Raw genomic sequence first — 19962 nt, forward strand, 5'->3', positions numbered from 1 at the left:
TGGAAGTTTAATCTATGTAATTCAAAATCTTGGCTTCACTCTACAGCACCAAGGTAGATACAGAGTATTCTCACTGCAGCTGGGAGAGCTGCTCCAGATGTGCTCGTACAAATGAAAGCAGATCTGCCAGTATATCCACATCTAGGGAACATGAGTAAAATCCTGGGGGTAAATCAGCTTTGTAATTGGTTGTACTGGGCAATAATTTCATCAGGACTTTTTTTCTGGAACAAGAGAAAGTGATTCCACTAGCTTAGAAGGGTGTTTCTATGTCCCATATTATTCCATAAAAGAAAATAAAGGCAACAAAAGCTAATTTTCATTGGAATTGGCTTGACTGGCTTTATAAAGGTTTGTAATAAAGAAACACCAACATTGAAAAATGAATACCAACCCAGTTTTTAACGAAATCTTCTAGTGCAGCCTGCATTTTACCCATTTTTTTCCTTCAAAAGCAAATGGACATATTTTTGGAGTATATATAGAACAATGTCTTCTGGACAGCTTTCGCATTAGGTGTCATTTTATGAAGCTGAGTTTCTTATTCTTGGCTATTCACACTAAAGCTGCAGCTCTTATGAGCACATTTTAATGTATCAATTTATATTCAGAACAAAGAACATAGGGTTATCCCATCATCAAAAATCCTTATGAGCTCGAATTTTTACTGTTTCCATCATGTAGGATTATGGTTTCCATAAGAAAAATAAAACAAGGTTTTCTTTTCTTTTTTTTTTCTTTCTTTCTCCCACAGTTTATTTTTGGAATACCAAATACTAAAAAAAAAAAAAAAAAAGCATTTGTTGTATGTTATAGATTGGAATGGAATGTGCCTGTTCCCACAAATGCACTAACCTGCTACCCAGATGTGTAGTCTGGCACACTGACTGAATGCTGGTTATCTCATGTAAAGACCCACGGGATGGTTTGGGTCTGATCTGTATTATCTAGTTGGGCAAATTTTTGCAGTATCAGACAGCGCCAGGTAAGGGTTTCTTTCCTCCACTTCTTTTTTTTCCCTAAAACATTAAGAAACTCTAATATTTGGATAGACTCTAAATGATTTATGTGAAAGTACTGAAGTGTCTATTAAAGATGCTCAAGCAGGGGAGTATTCACTACTGTGAAGTAGCCAAAAAATCATCTGTTTCTTCTCACCGATACTCAGAGATCTGCTACTTATTCACAAGACAATGAGATGACATGTCAGGATTGTACCATTTGCCAGAAAGTATGTGTGTGTTTATCAAGGCAGCATGAGGCTATAACTCTCAAGGAGATTTTTTTCCTTTTTTTCTAGTGAAAAACTGCAAGAAAACATCAATTTCTCCACCTTCACATGTGATTTCTTTTGAAACAGCATTTTGATGGAAAATGCCCTACTCAGCTCTTCTTTGCATAAATTCTTGTAGGACTGGAGTCTGATTTCTTCAGTACTTCTTGGTGGGTGAGAGCATCCTTTGAGGGCAGAGCCTCTTTGCAGCATACCAACCTCTGGGGATGTGCACCAGCACAGAGCTCCATGGGTGCCCTTGCAGGATCGGGGTCTTTTCTGGCATTTTGGAGTTTTCATTTACGTAATCCTCCCTGAAGAGGCATGCTTTAGGTATTTGCTCCATTTAGGCCCATCACCTCAGCAGAGGAAAGGGGGGCAAAGACAGAATTCACACTGAGATGGGAAGGAGCTATGTTTTATAAACATCTCTGTCCATCAACTTAAATTTCTTTGCCTTTTTTATTACTTCCTATCCTATCATTCCTTTGCACAACAAACTCCTTAGGCAAAACCTTCAGATTTCAAGCGCCTTTGTGTGTTTTGCATTTTTACAGGGTGCTCCACCTCTTTCCTGGAGTCTTGCCACAGCTTTGCAAGTAAGTAAGAAGAGAAGACATTGGACTTGGGAACCAATCCAACTGCGTATTTACACCAGATAATGCTGGAAACATTTCATCCTGAGACTGTACTCCTCACTCACTTTGCTTGGAAAGAGAATATATGCCATATGTATGGAGAGAAAACGTTTTACAGAAAGCTGGAGAAATCCTTATGAAAAAAAAATCCTAAAAGATTCCTAAACCTCACCCATAACCCATTTTAATAGAAATAGTGTTCCAGCTCTTATAAATAAATAAATAAATAGATAGATAGATACCCAAAGGTACCGAAGATCATCGGGTCCATTTTCCAGAAGGAGTTTGCTTTGGTTGCTTTCAAATTCCAGGGCTTGTTTTCTTTGCTATGTCTCTTTCTGTTAATCCCTTGGGAACTTAAACTGAGATGGAGTTTGCAGGAAGCATCCTGAGTGATGCCACCCAGCAAAGTCCACGTGTTGTCTTGATGCAATTCATTAGTGATTTATACATTGCTGATAGCTGAAACAGCTACTCCGTGTTTGACCCAAACCTGGGACACTGCAGGAGAGAGCAATGAGTGTTGAGTATTTGTATGTATGAGGAAACAAAACTAGAGAAAACCCGGCCTTCTGGCCACTACTTTCCTTCACTTTAAGTGTTTACCCAGGCTTTCTTGTATCTCTGCATCTAGCATTAGCCCCAGACTTCCACAGCTCTGTTTTCCTTATTAATCTAGAGAGGAATAACTGAAGGACTCTGGTGTGCAATGCATCACATAAGCCCTCACAGGGGTGCCATGGCAATCGGCTGGACACCAGCATTTGTTTTTTTAATGTTCTGGGGAACAGACCAATACTTCAGAGAGACTAAATAAGTTGTCACAAACTAAGTTACTCAGAGCTCAATACAGTCAAAGTTTTCCCTGCAGAGGTGGCAACAAAAGGACTAAACTGTGTTTTGGGCTTCACATTCAGAAACATCCACCTTTCTGCAAAAACAGTCAACTTATTTCTTTATCCTCTTTTAGCACTGTGAGAGATGTTCAGGCTCCTGTGCATGATGATGAAAGTCTTCAGCTGCCGGTGAGCCAAATGGGAGTTGAAAATGCTCAGGTTCTCCCTGCTGTTAAGTGGGTTTCTGACCCGACGTGGTCACAAGACTGCAATACCTGCTCCTGTGGGAGTGCCAATGGTGGTGGTTGATTTAAAATTAAGGAAAAGCTTGTAAACTCAGCCAGACTGCACCAGAGCAACGTGCTGTCTCCGGCAATGCTCAGCAGAAGATGCTTTGGCAAAGTGGCTAAAACTGAGGGTCCTTACAGAGCCACCTCGCCCAGATATATCCCCAGAGCTGCCACACAGTTTCTTCTTTCTGAGGGTGATGGTGCTCTCTCAAAGGTCCAATCCAATCCGCTTTCATGGGACTTGGTTGTCTCCCTGCAGCCAAAGGGCAGCAGTCTCTCTGTGGTTTGATTTTCGCCTTTAGCCTGCAATGCACATCTGAATCTTGTTCCGTGCTCTCAAAAATCTGTCCCTAGCACAGATGAGTAATATTTCTAGCCCTCCAAAAAGAGAAAGGGAATGAAGGACAAAAATGTCCCTTCATCTGTCTTTTGCATGCTGAGTTTTACTGCAGATTTATTAACGTCTGGACAAAATCATTAGCATTCTTTAAAAAGTCCAACTCTCCAGCCAAAGCTAAAATTAAATTGATAGATTCTCCTTGACTCTCAGTTATTAGGTGAGTGCAGAAAATTTTCATAAACATGAAGGACCTTGACACAGCAATCTGAAAATTGCCCGTGTGATAAATTAAAGATTTTTTATAATATAATTTCTCATTGCACGTTTTGCCCTGCTCCTTCTTCCAAAGAAGGTTTTTGTATATATTTTAGCTCCTTCACTTTGTCACAGTTGCAAGAACTTTTATGTGACTGAGCTGTGTGTTTTGAGACATCATCTTTGCCAAGTAGTTCTAGCAGTGAACAGGAAATAAAAATGTGAGCAGTGCTGTTCAGCATCGCTTCAAGACTTCATAGTGTGCTACAGTTTGCTTCAGATGTTCACAACGATATTCTAATTAACAATCCCAGTGGATTTGCTTTCTAAGAAAACTATCATTTACATGATAATGTTTTGTGTCTCAGATAGAAACTGCAAAAATGCACTGAAAAGAGAAAGATGGAAAAAAAAGCCTGTGCTGCAAGGACATTTATATATGAAAATTGGGTCAGAAATCACTTACCAAGATTACAGCTATCAGGACTACTGTGTTTCCAGCTGGAAAATTGGGTTTATCAAACTGATGCTTAATTTTGATGATCTGATTGGAAATCTGACATTGTGACCTGCATACAATATCCATCAGCCCTCCCATTTCCATGTAAATGAGAAGAGAATTTAGCCCACTGCATATGACGGGAGTTTGCCTTAATATGTGATGAAAGTTTGGGTCCGACTTGAGACACAGATCTGAGGGGGAAAAAGCAGTATGAAATGTAGTCACAAATGTAATCCTGAGATATATTCTTCCTGAACTTAAAGCTGTAGAAACAAATAGTACTGTGTAGCCATGTATATTTTATTAGATTAGTCCAAAGTCCCTATAAGTAGAATTTAATTCTTTTTTTTTTCCTTTCTCTTTTTCTATTATCCTTGGTGATAGTATCCATATATCTCAAAGTAAGGTAATTTTACAGATTCTATTTCACCTTTTTATAAATATTTACATTTTCTCCTATTGCCGTTTCTTTCGTGTAACTCACACTGTCACCATCTCACTGTTAGTCACAATTTCATTGCTTGTAAAAGTGTACAACATTTTTACATGTAGGATGAAAGGGATAAAATTCCCCTTTTGCTGGTGTAAAGAGCACAACAAGTTAATTTATTTCAAGATATATTTTTCCCCCAGATTTTAGCAGTTAATAAATTTGCTATTTTGCTTTAGAGAAACTGAACATTTTGCTTTCTCTGACAGGGTGTTGGAGGCTCGGTGCTACCCTTAATTACCACAAACCATCGGAAATCCATTGACTTAGGTGGAGCTATAGCACTTCATAACAACTGAAGACCCGGTCTCCAACACGCTATGAAAATCAAGTTTTCCTGGAAATGCAGCACAATGAACTTACAACCTAAATAGGGAAAATGTTTTCCTTTGTGGGCTTGTTTTACTGCACAGCCAGTTAGTAAGGCACCCAGCATTATGGCAACCTGGCAATTTTATGGTGCTGTTTTAGAAAGAGATGCTCCAAGTAAGAGGCTTAAACATTCAACTTGGCCATATCCCTGCCAATTTTTCTACAATTTCAATATTTATTTTTTTCTGCTATGAGGACTAAGATTACACTGCTTTTGGCTCGTGGCATTTTAGCACAACCATTCTAAAACAAATACAAAAAACCTACATAGTCAGAAGTTCAACCTATATATATATACACACAGATATATATGTATGGGAAAATTATTCTTTCTCCAGGCTCTGCAGTCTTCGAAGTGGCTGAACTAGTTCAGTTCACGTTTCCAGAAATAGCCTTTTCAGGCACACAGAGAGCTCATAAAATGGGAGGTGAAGTTTTGAGAGATGGCAGCAGGGGACTGGGACAGAAGCTGTTAAGCCACCCTGGCCATTTTCTGGGCTTGCAATCCCACCATGACTCACCAGTCAGCTTCACCGAGCTGGGATCCCGAGCCCCACATTGTCTAGTTTGCTCCAGCAGTTCTTTTAAATCTGCAAAACAAGTTAGAGACAAAACAGAAAAATTAGTCTGGTGACTTATGTAGGTGGATGATTAATTGCTCTGAGATTGCAGCCATGATTACAGAGCTTTCATCTCAGGTGACACTAATTAGGTTTTTTATTCTTCTGCACACACACATGGTATTAGAGCAACTTCACTGCAAGAGTGCCAGGGAGGCTGCTTGCAAAGCCCCTCAGCTTATCATCACCAACCAACCAGCCTTAAAAACTACTCATCCAATACATGGTTTATTGAAGTATGGCATCATCTTGGTTTATGCAGGCCTCTGCTCAGGACAAAGCGTGTTAACTGAGTTTAGGAATACAGTTTTACCAATCACCTGGTTTAAATCAATGCCCAGGTATGCCAGTCCTCCAGCTGCAGAACAGACAGACAGGAACCAAATCTGTTGCATACACAGCCCAGAGTCAACACGGGCATTTTTCTTCCTGGTATTTGGGTAAAGCTCAGGCAAAGCCAGCAGTCATAGGAGACATCTGCATTGCCCTGGGCCCAATGGAGTTGAGGAGGACCTGGGGTAGGTTTGTAAGGGGTCCAGAGGAGCTGGCCACTGATGTCACACAGGTTCTGACGCACCAGCCTCAAAATGCCTGGCAGGGGGAGAGCAGTCCCTGCCCCGGTTTGTAAATGTAAGTACGGTCAAGGAGAGCTGCAGAAGAGCCGTGTGCCCTGATGGGCATGGGGCTGTTTCTGCAGAGCACAGGGAGTTCATCTGGTTACATGAAGGATGGGGAGTAAGGCTGCTCATGCAGGGAAACAAGGAGGAGGTAGAGGGGCAAAGCAAAGCATGGGAAAGGACGTGGGAAATTCAGGAGGCAGAAAATGAAATGAACTATAAGTGCTTATTCAACATAAATATTTCTCACCCTGGGAGAACCCTGTTTTTCTGAGCATATCCAACATCATGGCCTCACATGGAACAAATTAACTTGCAGCCATGACCTACATTAGGATCAGAAAAGACTGTTCTAGCTAAAACAAAGTTGTGAGCTGATGTTGTCAAAATACTGAGCTGTTGTTTTCTTGCAGCCTTTAGGATGATCCCCTGCAGCAAAAGGCTTCAATGTATTCAGCAGCAGAGCATGTCTGCTAATAGCTTTCAAGCATTTAAATCTTCAAATCCCTGGGAAGCATGGCTATCCCTCAGTCATTAGCCTCATTTGATCTAATGGGACAAGCACAAACAAGAGCAAAGCCTACAAATCGCAGCAGTGGAAACAACATTTCCCAGAAACATCCAGTAGGTGTGAAATATCTGGAGTCCCCAGCAAAACCACATCAAACCAGTGATATATATATGTACTTGGCGCATCTGTGCTGGTTTTGAAATTGCTTTAGACCTTTTGAATCATATCCAAAGCAGCAAAAAGCCAGTCTAATCTTCTGCAGAAAAGACAAAGCAATATCTGTTTGTTCAAGTGGCTCATGCACGGAGATGAGAGTCGTACACAGAAGTCAAACCAAACATAAACACTTCCTAGCATAAAGGGCATATCCTATTTTTTAAGCCAATTTTTTGCAACCTGAAGACTCCATCCTAAGAAAGCAGAGATGGGTCTCAACCAGCACACTGAGTTGCAAGTACAGGAACAAAGCCCCTTCCCTTCCCTCCGCCTGGTTTTCCCATCTCCGTATGTATTCAGCAGTCAGGCTTTTGCCTTCCCTTACATTCCCTGTGTCCCAAATTCAGCCTGCACCTCCTGTGCAAAAATTACCCTCCTGAGAAAGGATTTGCAGCAGCCTACCATAACAAAAAGCTCCACTGTGCTCCTGCCACTCCATTCCCCAAGGCTTCAGCAGGCAGATATCCTAACCCACGAGCAAACAGCCTTTACAATGAACTTAAATACCAAGTTGCAATTAGGGAGGCTGCAGTTGATGACACATACACAGAAAAGTATGACAAGACTGATGAGACAGAAGGAGTGCCACCAAATGTCATCAGACATTATCAGCCGTTGCTGGGCCTGGAGCTTTCCCAGGGAAGCTTGCCAAGGAGGCAAGAGAGTACAAAGTCTGCAACTCAGTGGCAAGTAGCCTCAGAGAGTAAGAGACCCGGAGCTGTCGGATATAAATCTCCAAAGGCTGGTGAAAAAAACAACTAGTGAAAGCAAGTAAAGCAGCAGGGAGAGAACTCTGGAGGCAAATGATAGAGCATCACCGAACCATATGCAACCCTACAAAGATAATGGCCCTAAATTACCTCTCACTTGCATTGGTTCATTAAGAATTTGATAGAGCTCTACTGGTGCTGCTGGAAGCCTGCTCAGAGAGCTAAGTGGACTCTGGATCAGGCCCCGGGACTGGAAAATATATTAGGTCATAAAGTACAGTATTACATATTTTATAAGGGAACAGCTATCAACATCTGCTCCACCCATGGAACATACAAAAAACAGCTGGAAATAAGAACAGCTGCGCATATTCCAGGCTCTCTTTAGCTGCAGCTTCTTCCAGCTACTTCTGAGCTCATGCTAGAAAGACATTTCTACAGCTCCCTGTCTGTAGGAGGAATCTTACAACACTGAGAAAACAATTACGCTCAGTGACATATGTGAGTAAAATAATTATAGCATAAATAAGATATGCTTGACATTATTGTCAATTATTTGCAGTAACCTCTGCGTATGCAAATGCGGACGATGAGAGCTGTGTTCGCAGGCACCTTTAATAAGTGCTTCTTACATCACAAATTTTCAGCCAAGGTTTTGGCATTTTCTAGCCTGATTTAAAACTCTGATAGGACTACAGTCCAAGTCAGAGCAACCATTGCTTATACATAAGATTCTCCTGTTAAGGTCTGCACGGAACAATGGGCAACAGGGGACACATAGCGGGTGGAGATGCTGCTAATGAGACTACTACTTATTCCCAAGGCAGAGATTTTTAGATTTGTACTAAATTACCTGCCTCTTGGGCAAAATTCCTCACTCACACGGCTGATTTCGATCACACATTCTGCACTAGATCCATTTGCAAGTCTACCACTATGTCATCTGCACTTCCAAGAGGGGAAAGAGAGATATTAATCTGTAGACGGATGGATCCATGCTGCAATCTGGATGATTTTGCATTTCATTTCTTTTCCGTCATGTCTGGGAGTTGGATCCAAACAGTGTTCTTTCATCACGACTTTCCTCCTCCTTTAGTTGTATAAACTGGAGCATGTGTTACATTGAACAGGCTGCTTGATCATTGGATCTAAACATCCAACAATTGATAGAGAAATTCACTCAGCTTTCTGGCATGTAATCCTGGCTCCCTGGGAATAACTGGCAGGTAATTAATTGTCATAAGTACTTCTGTTTATTTACCTGAAATAAAGGATAAAAAACACAGAATTCTTTGCTTTGCAGAGTGCTCCTATAAAATATATCTGTCTGGATAGCATGCCTAAGAGACGCTCAGAGTTTTCCTTAACAAACCAAAGTAACCATGAGCTCTGTTTGGAAATGACTGACAGCGTGCCTCAGGCTGCTTTTAGCTGTGCTCACGTGGAAATACCACACCACACAGGTTTCCTTTGTAACCCTCCCAGAACGGATATTGCTCCCCAGGAACGGGGATAGCTCCCCAGCTGTCTCGTGGCCTATGCTGGTGGAGTAACAGATGTCACTCTGCATGGATGACTGGGAGATTGCAGGGTATTCTGCTCTGTGGAGTAACACTAGCCTCAAGTCGCACATATGACAGGTTCTAATCATTCATTAGCTCTGATTGTGGCAGAATTACAGAAATCTTTACACACGATACTTCTGGTGACTGGCGTTGCTGATGTGCTGGGCACATCTGTCCTGATGTTTTTGATGAAATCAAAAATCTCCTATCTGATTTCATCCATGCATAAGAAGTACAACTAAAACAATTGCCCAGTCATGACAGAGAAGCCAGAAGGTGAGAATACCTGCCAGTTTAACATGCGCATAGCCCTGATGCAGAGGGATTCCTGAGGGACATGTATCTGTGATGGCCGTCCCCCCTCCTAGCCCTTAATAGAAAAGTGCCACTACTGAGGTAGAAGAGCACAGAGAATACCAGTAATGTGAAGTATTTGGGCCACAGACATCCAGCCTGTTAAAGTTAACTTTTAATAAATATACTAACACAAAGGAGATTCCGAAACACTGGATGGCTGCTAATGTGGTGCTGAGAGTCAGAAGTAGAATGGTGATGGCCCAGGTGACTGTAGGCCAGTTGGCCAGCGTCAGTGCTAAGAAAAGCAGTGGAAAGCTGACAAAAGCTTCAATTAATAAAGGTAATTAATTAAAATAATAAAGTATAGCAATATAATTAACACCAGTAATCATGATTTTATGGAAAACAGGTCTCATCATATAAATCTGATTTCATTCATTGATGAGGTTATGAGTTTGGTTGATAAAGATAGCTGCATAGATGTAACACACTTGGAGTTGGTGAGTCATATGGCTCAGCAGAACACAACATGCTGATTATAAAAACATTAGGAAACATCTGTAGAAGAGAGGCTGTTTGTAGCACGAAATGGTTGTGTGCCAACCACCGTGTGGAGCTTCAGCAATGGGCTGCAGCTTCTGACATGTAGGAATCGACATCAGAAGATAAGAAGAGATTAACTGTGGAGAACGATGTGCAGTATTGAGCAATTCAGGGCACTTAAGATACATTTTAATGCAGTCAAATGAAAATTTTCACAGCTATCAATGGGGAACATAGGCCGTGCCTGCAGCAAGGAGGACTATACAGAAAGATGGAAAGCCATGAGTCAGGACAAAGTTAAACAACTGGAAATGAGCCCTCCTTTTTTTTTTTTATCCTCTGATACACTGAAAGAATAGAACACGGGAAGTGGGGAGGGGAGAATATTTTTATCTCTGCACACAGCCCCTCTCCTCTTTTAGCATCTGCATTTTTTAGGGCTGCTGAAAATTGGAGTGAGTAAAGAAAAAGACTAAAACCATTCAGCAAAATATTTTACATACTATTTATGGAGTTTAATCAGTTTAATTTACCAGCAAGACCATGGAAAGGTGACTTGATTGCAGTGTGTTCATACAGACAAAAGAAAACATGGGGTATCAAAGGACCCTTTCATCTAATGAAGCAAAGCATAACTAGAGTCAAGGTCCTAAATGTGAAGCCATACAATTTTAAGTGATCAATTATGAACACATTTTAATAGGGAAAGTTATAAACTGCTTCTATAAATACTGAGGAAATGGTGGATTCTGCAGTTTTAAGCATGTACAAATCAAAACTAGACACTAGTTACTCCTCTGAAAAAAATAATGAACCAAATACAAGTTTTTAGGCTGAATATAGGGGTAACTGGCCTTCATTGAACAAAATGCCAAAGTAAATGATCTCATGGTCCTTTCTGGTCTTGCGCTAAATGAAACCCTGAAGAAACAGACTGCTTTTTCTGTAAAAAAAAAATAAATTCAGGATGACTTCTGGTTTTCAGCCAGTCCCAAACATGCCTTACATTTTTCAGAGTTTTGACTGTTTTTCCCATTCTTCCTTGAGTACTTCAAGCAGATCAGTACAAATATCGATAAAACATATTTCCCACCAAAAAGGAGATTGTTCAGTCAATAATTTCCACTGGCATTCATATATTTTTACATGTTTATGATGGTCTTTACAAAGTGCTTGATTCCTCTCAGCAATTCCCGGTGAAAACCAGAACACTTTGTCATTGAAATGTCCATACAATTTTGGTTTGTAATTTTTTTCTTACCCATATTTAATGTTTTGTGAGTAGTCAATGAAGTGAACAAACCTGATGTATGAAGTGGTTGTTTATTCCTACCTTTACATTCAAAGTTACAGCACTAACCTCTGCTAAGGTTTTGCATTCCTGTAGCATGTGATGGGACCCCATTAGCGTGGCGGAACAGTCTCTCACTGCATCACTCTATGTGGCATTGTATTTTTTGCATATCATTTTTGCTTAACAACAATACATGGTAAAATAGCATTTATGTAAATTTGGGGTCAGATACAAAGTGCATTAAAGAAAATGAAGAATATGAATTAACCTAATGGAATAGGGCCTCCAGGACCTGTTTATTCCCTGGTTCTTTATGTTATGTCTTAGCCCTTTCCATCGGTTTTGGCGGGACAAACTCTGCAAACAGGCTCTGTGCAAGGCCCTGATGTCTGAGCCAAGATCTCTGGGAGAAAGGCTTAGAAACAGCTGAGGGGGAAGGCACCGATGCTGCTTCACGTGCTCTGACCCACCCAAAACGGCTCACACCCACAGAGCGAAAAACTAAAGAAATAAAATCCTTCTGACGGTCATCTGGCAGCAAGGTCAAGGCTGAGTTTTTTGTTAGCAATATGGCCAGATACATGCTGGCTTATCCTACTGGGGAATTCCAGTTTGGGAAAACAAAGGATGAAGTGGTATTTCCTATTGAAAAGCATACACTCTGCTGCGACCTACAGGCCACAGCTGGTATCCTTCTGCCAAGAAATGCCTTTTTGGGGGTAAGATATTTTTTGCTTTGTGGTAATAGAGCTCTTCAGTATCAATGAAAGGAGAAATAGGTACACTCTGTTCCCGAAACTCTTTCCTAACAAGTACTAACATGCTGTCATCCATCCATCTCCCGCCCGGGCATTTACAGCTATGCTCTCTATATCTCTAGCACTGTGTTCACGAAGTCCCAAAATAATCCTCCTCCATACATTTGTTTGAGGTATATTTGAAACAAGCACACAGCAGAGTCACTTGGAGCTGCACACTTCGTACCAACCTCCCTCCAAATGACATGCAGGACTTGGGGACAAACCACACCTGAGGTGTCAGTACGGAGTAACCTCGGGCTCTTTCACTACATTTTCTCCAGCTATCAACTTTGAGAGCACAATTAGTCAAGCAGCCAAGCCTGTATTTCAATTCCAGTACTACAAGCACATGAAGATAATAATGTTTGGAAGAGTCTTCTCTTCTCTTCCACCCCCAGGGAGCTCACAGCCCCTTGGTTTTGCTGACAAACATCAAAATTCATTCCATGTTCCGGGTCAAAACACCACTAGCAGTTACGGGAAAAATCAATCAGGGACTCCAAAGAGGCAGACATGGGCTTGCTGGGCTGGCAGAGGTCCCTCTCACCATCTGTTTTTCCCTTTGCATCATTTTCCTGTTCCGGGATGGCTGTAAACATCAAAATTACAAAGTAAAAATAACATGGCCAATTACACTGCACAAATAATAAATCACCACATCACCTAGAAGACAGGTACAAGTAGGGCTTAGAAGCTGTGCTTTTCTGGTCTTTCAACGCTCGTTTGTCGCTCACTTATCTGCCGTGCTTTTGAACATCCCCTCACACACGAGCGCTTCATGTGCTGTCAATGATTTGCTTGAATCATACACATTTCCAAATAACTGCATGGCCCAGCACCTAATAGTGAGCTCAGAAATCAGAAGCAGTTTGTAAATCATTCACAGATCAAACGGAAAACGAAGCCTTGGAAAGTACTATTTGAACAGCTAGAATATACTTAGCAATATTGCAACAAAATGTTGATACGTCGAAATCAATAGGATCTGACAGACTAAGTATAACTCTGCAGTCACGACGTGAGTTTAACTAACTTCAGAAATATTACCTAGGCTGGGTGAAGATGAAAATCGGCCTTTTCCTTTATTGAGGGAAGAAAACAACAATTTTGTGCACTGTGGTCGCGTACAGACTTCACTTCCCTGCTGCCTCACCACCCTCCCGATAAGAAAGCGCTTAACGTCCCCGACCCAGGGTGCTCTGATTTTGCTGATTCTCCGAAGGAAGTCAAGACATGCAACATGCCTTCGGTTCAGACGTGGCCAGAGCCCAGAACGAAGCAGCGTGACAGGACGTGCACCAGAGCTGCAGCAAGGGATGAGTCAGCCTCCTCCGGCCATAAATCTCCGTCATTGCAAAACTCCCTTCCATTTATTCCAGCTGATCCTTTCCCCTGATTAATTTTGCAATGGAGTAATTTTAAAAGCACAGTTACCTTCTCTGAAGGAGGTACAGGATCTCACGGGGAGAGCGTTGCTAGCTCACATGATTTTTATCTCGAGTCTTGTGATTTTTTTTTAGCGTTTTTCAGCTTTGGCTGCCAGGAGCATGCAATGACATGAGGATCTCAGCTAGCTCCTCTCTTAGTTTTTATTAACAGTAATTTTCTAGACTTTATGATTGTACCCTAAAGACCCAGAAATCAGAACACAAAGTAAAAAGGGGCCAATTTAATCTGTTTAACCATGATTTTTAAGACCTCTGTGCAATTCACAAAAACCTAACTCAAGATATTTTTTCTACCCAAGTTGGCAGTGCTTTTTCCTTTTCAACCTCACTAAACTGCCCCTTAATATTATTCTAATTTAACAGCCTAGGTTATTAAAGAAGTGGGGAATACAAACTCTCTGGAGGCAGAACAGCAACCTGTAATATTTTTTTGGGCGCTTGCAAAGGGCTTGTTGGTGCTGGCTGGGGAAGGAGGCCATCGGAGGATGGTGCTGGTGGGAGGAACAGCACCTTCTGCAAAGCAAGTCCCCATGCTTGTGGCAGAGTCTGTACTCTGCACAAGGTTATCTTCTTCGCCCCTTTCCACAGGACTGCAACTAGAGCCAGCTTAGACTCAAGGAAACACCTCGAAACAGAAAAGGGCAAATTACACTTCTTCTTGCACTTCTCCAGCTCCCAAGCTGGGTTTCTCCTCTGCCTCTCAGGGTGCCAGAGCTGTGCACACCACGGGTGCATCTGAAGTGTTACTGCTCTTTGAAACAGAAAGGCTTGCAAATAAATAGGGGTTTTAATCCTCTTTGCTCTCTCCTTGAGCATTCAGAAAGGGGTTTGCTAAGGTCTGCTGTGGCCAAACGATGTGGCAAAACAGGGCCAGCACTGCCCTGTAGCTGACAGCTCTGAGAGCCCATAAAACGAGAACACAACCAGATTTGCCCCTGCAGAGGCACCTGACCATCAGAGCTGCAGTGTGCTTCAGGGACTGGCAAGAAGCTGTGTGCAAGTCACCTTTTCCTCTCTGAGAGAAGCGGCTTTCCTGGCAGTGGTTCAGGGACCAGAGCTTGCAAACGAAGCGCCTCTGCCCAAAACATTGCAGAAAAATATGCTCTGGGTGCCCACTCCCTCGCCGAGTTGTAACATTCTTACTAGCTGGTGGCCATAACATGACTTCTGTTATACTTGGCATCTTCCTGAAAGCCTCACCTACTGAAAGCATTTAACTGAGAATTTTAACCTTGAGAACAAGCAAAATAGAAAACAACTGGTTAGCTCTGACGATTTTGGATAAAAGCTCAAAAACAACCTGGGCTTCCCTTGAAGGCACCAAAGGCAAATGGAAACATCACCAGATTTTGTATTTTGCTTTTAGGTATTGTAAAGCCAAGCTCCTACTTTTAGAGGACCTGACATCATCCTTGCATGGGAGGAGGCATTAACAGCTTAGCTGGGCATTATCTTTGAGAGAAAAATCATTTACCAGATATTAGCTATCTCCAGATAGTAATGGGCCAGTGAAGAAAAATGTGTTTTGCTTAAGTGTTCATTACCATTGCGAGTTTCGCTTGCTTTAAAACAACTTGCATATTAAGTAGCAATAATGTAAGCCTCATTAAGGGCTGCCCATATGTCTGCCACTGAAAGGACACACAGCTCTGGTACTGTGGAGAAAAAAAAAAAAAGAAAAAAAAAAGAAAAAAAAAAAAGAAAAGGCTTGCAATGGTAAGCTGTTCCCAGCCTTCTCCACTGGTGTTCCCACCCTGCCAAGCTCCTCATCCAGGCAGAGGCTCCCACTTCTGCTGCTGGATTTCAGTCTTTCACCACCTGCACTCATTCATCCTCTCTTTTACAAAGAGCTACTCACATATCTTTCCCTGTGTCAAGTGTTATATTACACTATTATTGGTATGCCCATCACTAAATTGGGCTACCAGGGAAATAAAGGGATATTCAAGGAGGATGAGTGAACATATCAAAACCTAGCACTAAGGAGGCATTTATCCCAGTACAAATGGAAAATTATGCTTACTTGTACTGAGCTTTGCACCAGCGAGGAGAGAGACCCAGGGAGCTAAGCCTCAATGCTTGATAATGTATATAATATCTTGAGGAGAAGGGCATTGACAAATTGAACATGTAAATATGCAAAATTACATTTGTAAACTTGCAGATATATATTTGCACACAAAGATGTAGATTTCTAGGTGTGCTGCATATTCTGGGGATGTGGAGATTTGGCTCTGAGTGAAAAATATAACGTTTGGTGTATTAATAGTCAGAACCAAATCAATAATGGAAGAATTTCACCCAGAGCTGTAAGATGTGTTTTATTTTTCATGCCTCTAAGCAATGAATATTGGTGTTTTCTGCAATGTATAATACAAAAGAACTTTAGTTTCTTCCAAACATGCATTTTTATTAAGTTAGAGGAATAAAAATTCTGACCTTGAAGCACAGCCATACTAACATTAATAAACTACAAAATAGGTACGATCCAGTTTATCATTATGACCCGGTAAAATGAGATTAGCTAATCGTGCAGCTTAATTTCCAAACATCTATATGCTGCTACTGTTTGTTTGTAGTTCTGGCAGACAAGCCTCAAAAGGATGAAAAACATGATTAAGGTTTTATTTACATTTTCTTTAAGTATCAGCAGCATTATATTACAGACAACACTTTTAATCACCTAGCCAGTTTTGTGTTTGTAAAGCACTACTTGCTCATAAATTCTGAGCCCTGATTTATTTTCTGACAAATCATTGCTGGTTTTATGTGCGAACCTATGGAGCTTGATCTAACTCTCATTTAAGTCAAGAATCAACGGCTGTCACGGACCTCTGGGCATTCAACCAGGTCCACCTGGTATTTTTCCAGTCCCTAGCAGTCACACGATAGCATCTGAGAACTTGCTGCTTCATCTCAAAACCAGAAGTTGCGTTAAATTTACAGCTTTCTAGCCAGCCCTAGGAGAGGCAGAGGTGAGAATGCTTTTACAAACAGCAGACCCCAGCTCCCACAGACCACGAGGAACCACACTAACACATAAAACAGCCATAAATGAGGGGGTACCAAGGCTTCAAGAGCCCTGGTACCCCTGATTTCTCCTGCCTTTGTGCCCAGAGGCTGCCCGCCCAGCACCTCAACTCCTGCCTCATAGAGGGGAGGGAGAGCTGCAAGGAACCGGGATGGGCATTCAGCACCCTCAATCCTGTCCTTATTTTAAGTCATCTCCCCCAGGAAGTAAGAGTCAGAATGACTGAATAGTTCATCCTAGCTTGTCAAAGCACAAATACAGTCTGGGGTGTTTTCTTGAGGGCTTTTGTCCAGCTTACATTGAAATGATTCGAGAAATGGGGGTTCCACTATCAAGCAGACTTTGCTGTTTGGAAAAGCACTCCAACAGACAGCTTACATTTTCTTCTGCACATTTTCATGCTGTCCCTACCCACAGTGCCTCCTTTCCACCACCTGACACAACTTTTCCCGTGTGTTTCAAGCAGCTTCCCCATTCCCACCGCCCTGCTTTCTGCACGGGATGGAGCAAGGGGAAAGGCTGGCTCACATAAAATGTAGCTTTAAGCCCAGATTTACCTCCAAGGTCCGGGGAATATTTGCTCCTTGGTTGCAATCTCAGCACAAACTGGTGATCTTGAAACAGATCCCCTGCCCTGGGGATGTCTCCTACGTTGCTACTGACAGCTGAATTACTCACCTCCCCGGAGCTTTTATTTAAGCCATGCATGCTTCTTTAGGCATCCCTCCCTTTACAGCCCTCCTGCCCAAACTGACATCCCTCCAATCTGTCCAAGGGAGCTTTTGTTCCCCCAACCTACTCTATAGAAACAAGGCCCTCTGCAAATTGCAGGCCATCCTTTCAATTATATTTCTATAGTAATGCTGGCACATTAGTTCCACTTATCCTTGGTTAATAGTTCAGCTTATATTCAAACAGCCATTAACATAAAATCAACACAGCAATTTTCGTATGAATTCTCATATCATTAATCCATTTAGAGTGGATACACAGTTCACACTTCAAATTCACTTAATTATTGACTTAATAACATTTAAAGAGGCCATGGTCTTTGGCTCCATTGGAATGTAATCTTTTTTTCCCCTTTCCCTGCTTTTACAGCTTTTCTGCAGAAGTTAATTTTGCAAGGTTTGAATAATGCTTGGAGGTGTGACATCTCTGGGAGAAACCCCCATCTAACTATTTTCCTCCCAGATTTGATTCAACTATTCTCTCCTTGTTGTTGCCCATGTTCAATGATGTTGTTCACACTTCACTGCCTGTTACTGGGCAAAAGCAATTGCAAGCAGCGGGTCTTGCGTTTCACGTTGAAAAACGTCAGGTTAAGACTTGCCTGAATCCTTGCCTAATTTGTGCCACTGCTGGAGGCCTTTCCTGGAGATTTGTCTGTTTCCAATATGACTCCGGGCTATAGCCACAGATCTGGGGAGGAGCAGAGAAACGTCCGGGAGCTGTGGGGAAATGCGTGCCCAGCTGGCACGCAGCCGCATCCCCTCCAACCTCCTGCCAGGGACCCAAGCGACAGCAGAGGAGGGCGCTCAGCATCACACAGTGCCTGGGCTGGATCCCACCTCGCCGTTGTGCAAGACAGGGCTATCTAACCAAACAAAAGACAAGTCCATGCTGGACATTCTGCTTGGCAAAGACCCTGAAAATTACTGGATCCATCCCAGTGATCGTGGTAGCCCAATTCATCAACTTAAAGCCACAAATATTTGCTCCAGCTACATTGGAAGCCATATCTAGCAGTATAGACGTATCCTAAACACCATTTCTCCTCTCCAAGACATCAGGGCAAGCCCAGCATCCTCACTGGCCACAGTACATTTGCAGCAGTATATTGGCAGGAAACCTGCTCTATTACAGACACCAGTGGAGACTAATTGCATCAGCACGAAGCATTCAGCTTTCTGCTGGACAAGGGTCATTGGAGTCTGAGAGGCTACGCTGCTTTTCGCTGCCTTTCACAGGGAAGTGAGCACTTGGAAGATCCTATCAATGGGCAGGAGCCCAATTTTATTAATGCAGCTTGCCACAGACGTCAGCAAAAGCGGAATCAGATGCACAGTGCTGCAGGATATAAGCAAATGTTTTCATTCAGACGTTGTAGTAAAGAGGAGAACATCCCAGGATAGATGATAACCGTGTTGTGTGTGGTTTCTTCTTTTCAATTGGGCCTTAGGGTGTTTCCCACATCTTTACCACACTCAGCACCATTCCCTCTTAATTTAGGCACATGGGAATTTACAAGTAGCAGTGTTTTCGTGGGGCTTCCTTTAAAAGAACAGGCAGGTGCTAGATAAAACCAGGTAAAGCTTTGCACCCATGTTATTACTTGTTTGGTTATCGCTCCAAGAATAAATGTTTTTTCTTATTTGAGGTTTATCTGCACCAGTAAAAGAAGTCCTTTGTTGGTTAATGTCTACTGAGGCATCTCCTTAATTTATAAGGTGACACTGCAATCATGCTTTTACTGTAAGACACAACAAAAGCAATACCAAACAGACTCAAAAGCGCTCCCGAAATGCTCTGTGACATTTCACAAATACAACCAAACATCTCCCTGCTCTTCCTAAATTTGCTGCAGATTTTCTTAGTATTGCATTTACAAAACACAGCCCTCATGAACAGTTTCTCTAAACAAGGTCCAAGCTGGATTTCAGGCACTCTGCAGATCAGCTCCCACCACAGAGCACGCTGATCTCTCATTCATTTGGAAGAAAGAGCCATCAAAACTGTTATACAAGTTCTGCGATGGGGCTTCACACTACTTGTGATCTACCTTATTTTGGGGTGGTTTTTTTTTGGTTTGTTTTTGTTTTCTTGTGTTTTTGTGTTTTTAACTGCATCAAGTATGCACTGCTGTCCATGTGGGGTTTTGCTGTAGGATGCCACATATTTTTCTATTGTCTTTTCCTTTCCCCCAAACCACAGAAAGCTCCTCTGCCCTGTATTTTATTTATAAGATTTTATGGGTTTTTTTTGTTGTTGTTGTTTTTTGTTTGGGGGGTGGGATTTGGTTTTATGACTTTATATTTTTGGCAGGAAAGTGGAAAGTAGCTGTTCTCAAAATCTCACTGTAATGGTTTGCCATTTGTCTGAGAGTGTTCTACTTTGTGGAAGAAGTCAGTTTCAACAAAGACACATGCAGGAAAAAACAGCTGTCTGTTCCTAGCCCTGGAGTTGTCAAACTACGCTCAGGACCAGAAATATTTGCTTCTAGGAGCTAGCAAGAGAAAGAGGTCTGCATGAGACATTTAGTTCATGCATGGGCCAAAAGCTCTTCTCCAGCTGAGAGGTCACCTATGCTTTTT

General features: G+C 42.0%; 1 protein-coding gene across 2 annotated transcripts in view; it reads right to left on the reverse strand.

Moving 5' to 3' along the window:
• Nucleotides 1-7453, reverse strand: part of LOC308178267 (uncharacterized protein) — a 121770-nt gene extending 114317 nt beyond the window's left edge. For both annotated transcript variants that reach the window (XR_013939657.1, XM_080556672.1), the window contains exons 1-2: nucleotides 7363-7453; nucleotides 5518-5586 (exon numbers count right to left, since the gene is read on the reverse strand). Coding sequence is in view for 1 of the 2 variants with exons in the window: in XM_080556672.1 (XP_080412798.1) it covers nucleotides 5518-5586; nucleotides 7363-7399 (106 nt within the window). In the remaining variant the exon portion in view is untranslated. The remainder of the gene's footprint in view (nucleotides 1-5517; nucleotides 5587-7362) is intronic.
• Between the last annotated feature and the right edge of the window lie 12509 nt (nucleotides 7454-19962).

This window comes from Anser brachyrhynchus, assembly GCF_964034855.1.
Source record: "Anser brachyrhynchus genome assembly, chromosome: 15".
In the NCBI taxonomy this organism is placed as follows: Eukaryota; Metazoa; Chordata; class Aves; order Anseriformes; family Anatidae; genus Anser; species Anser brachyrhynchus.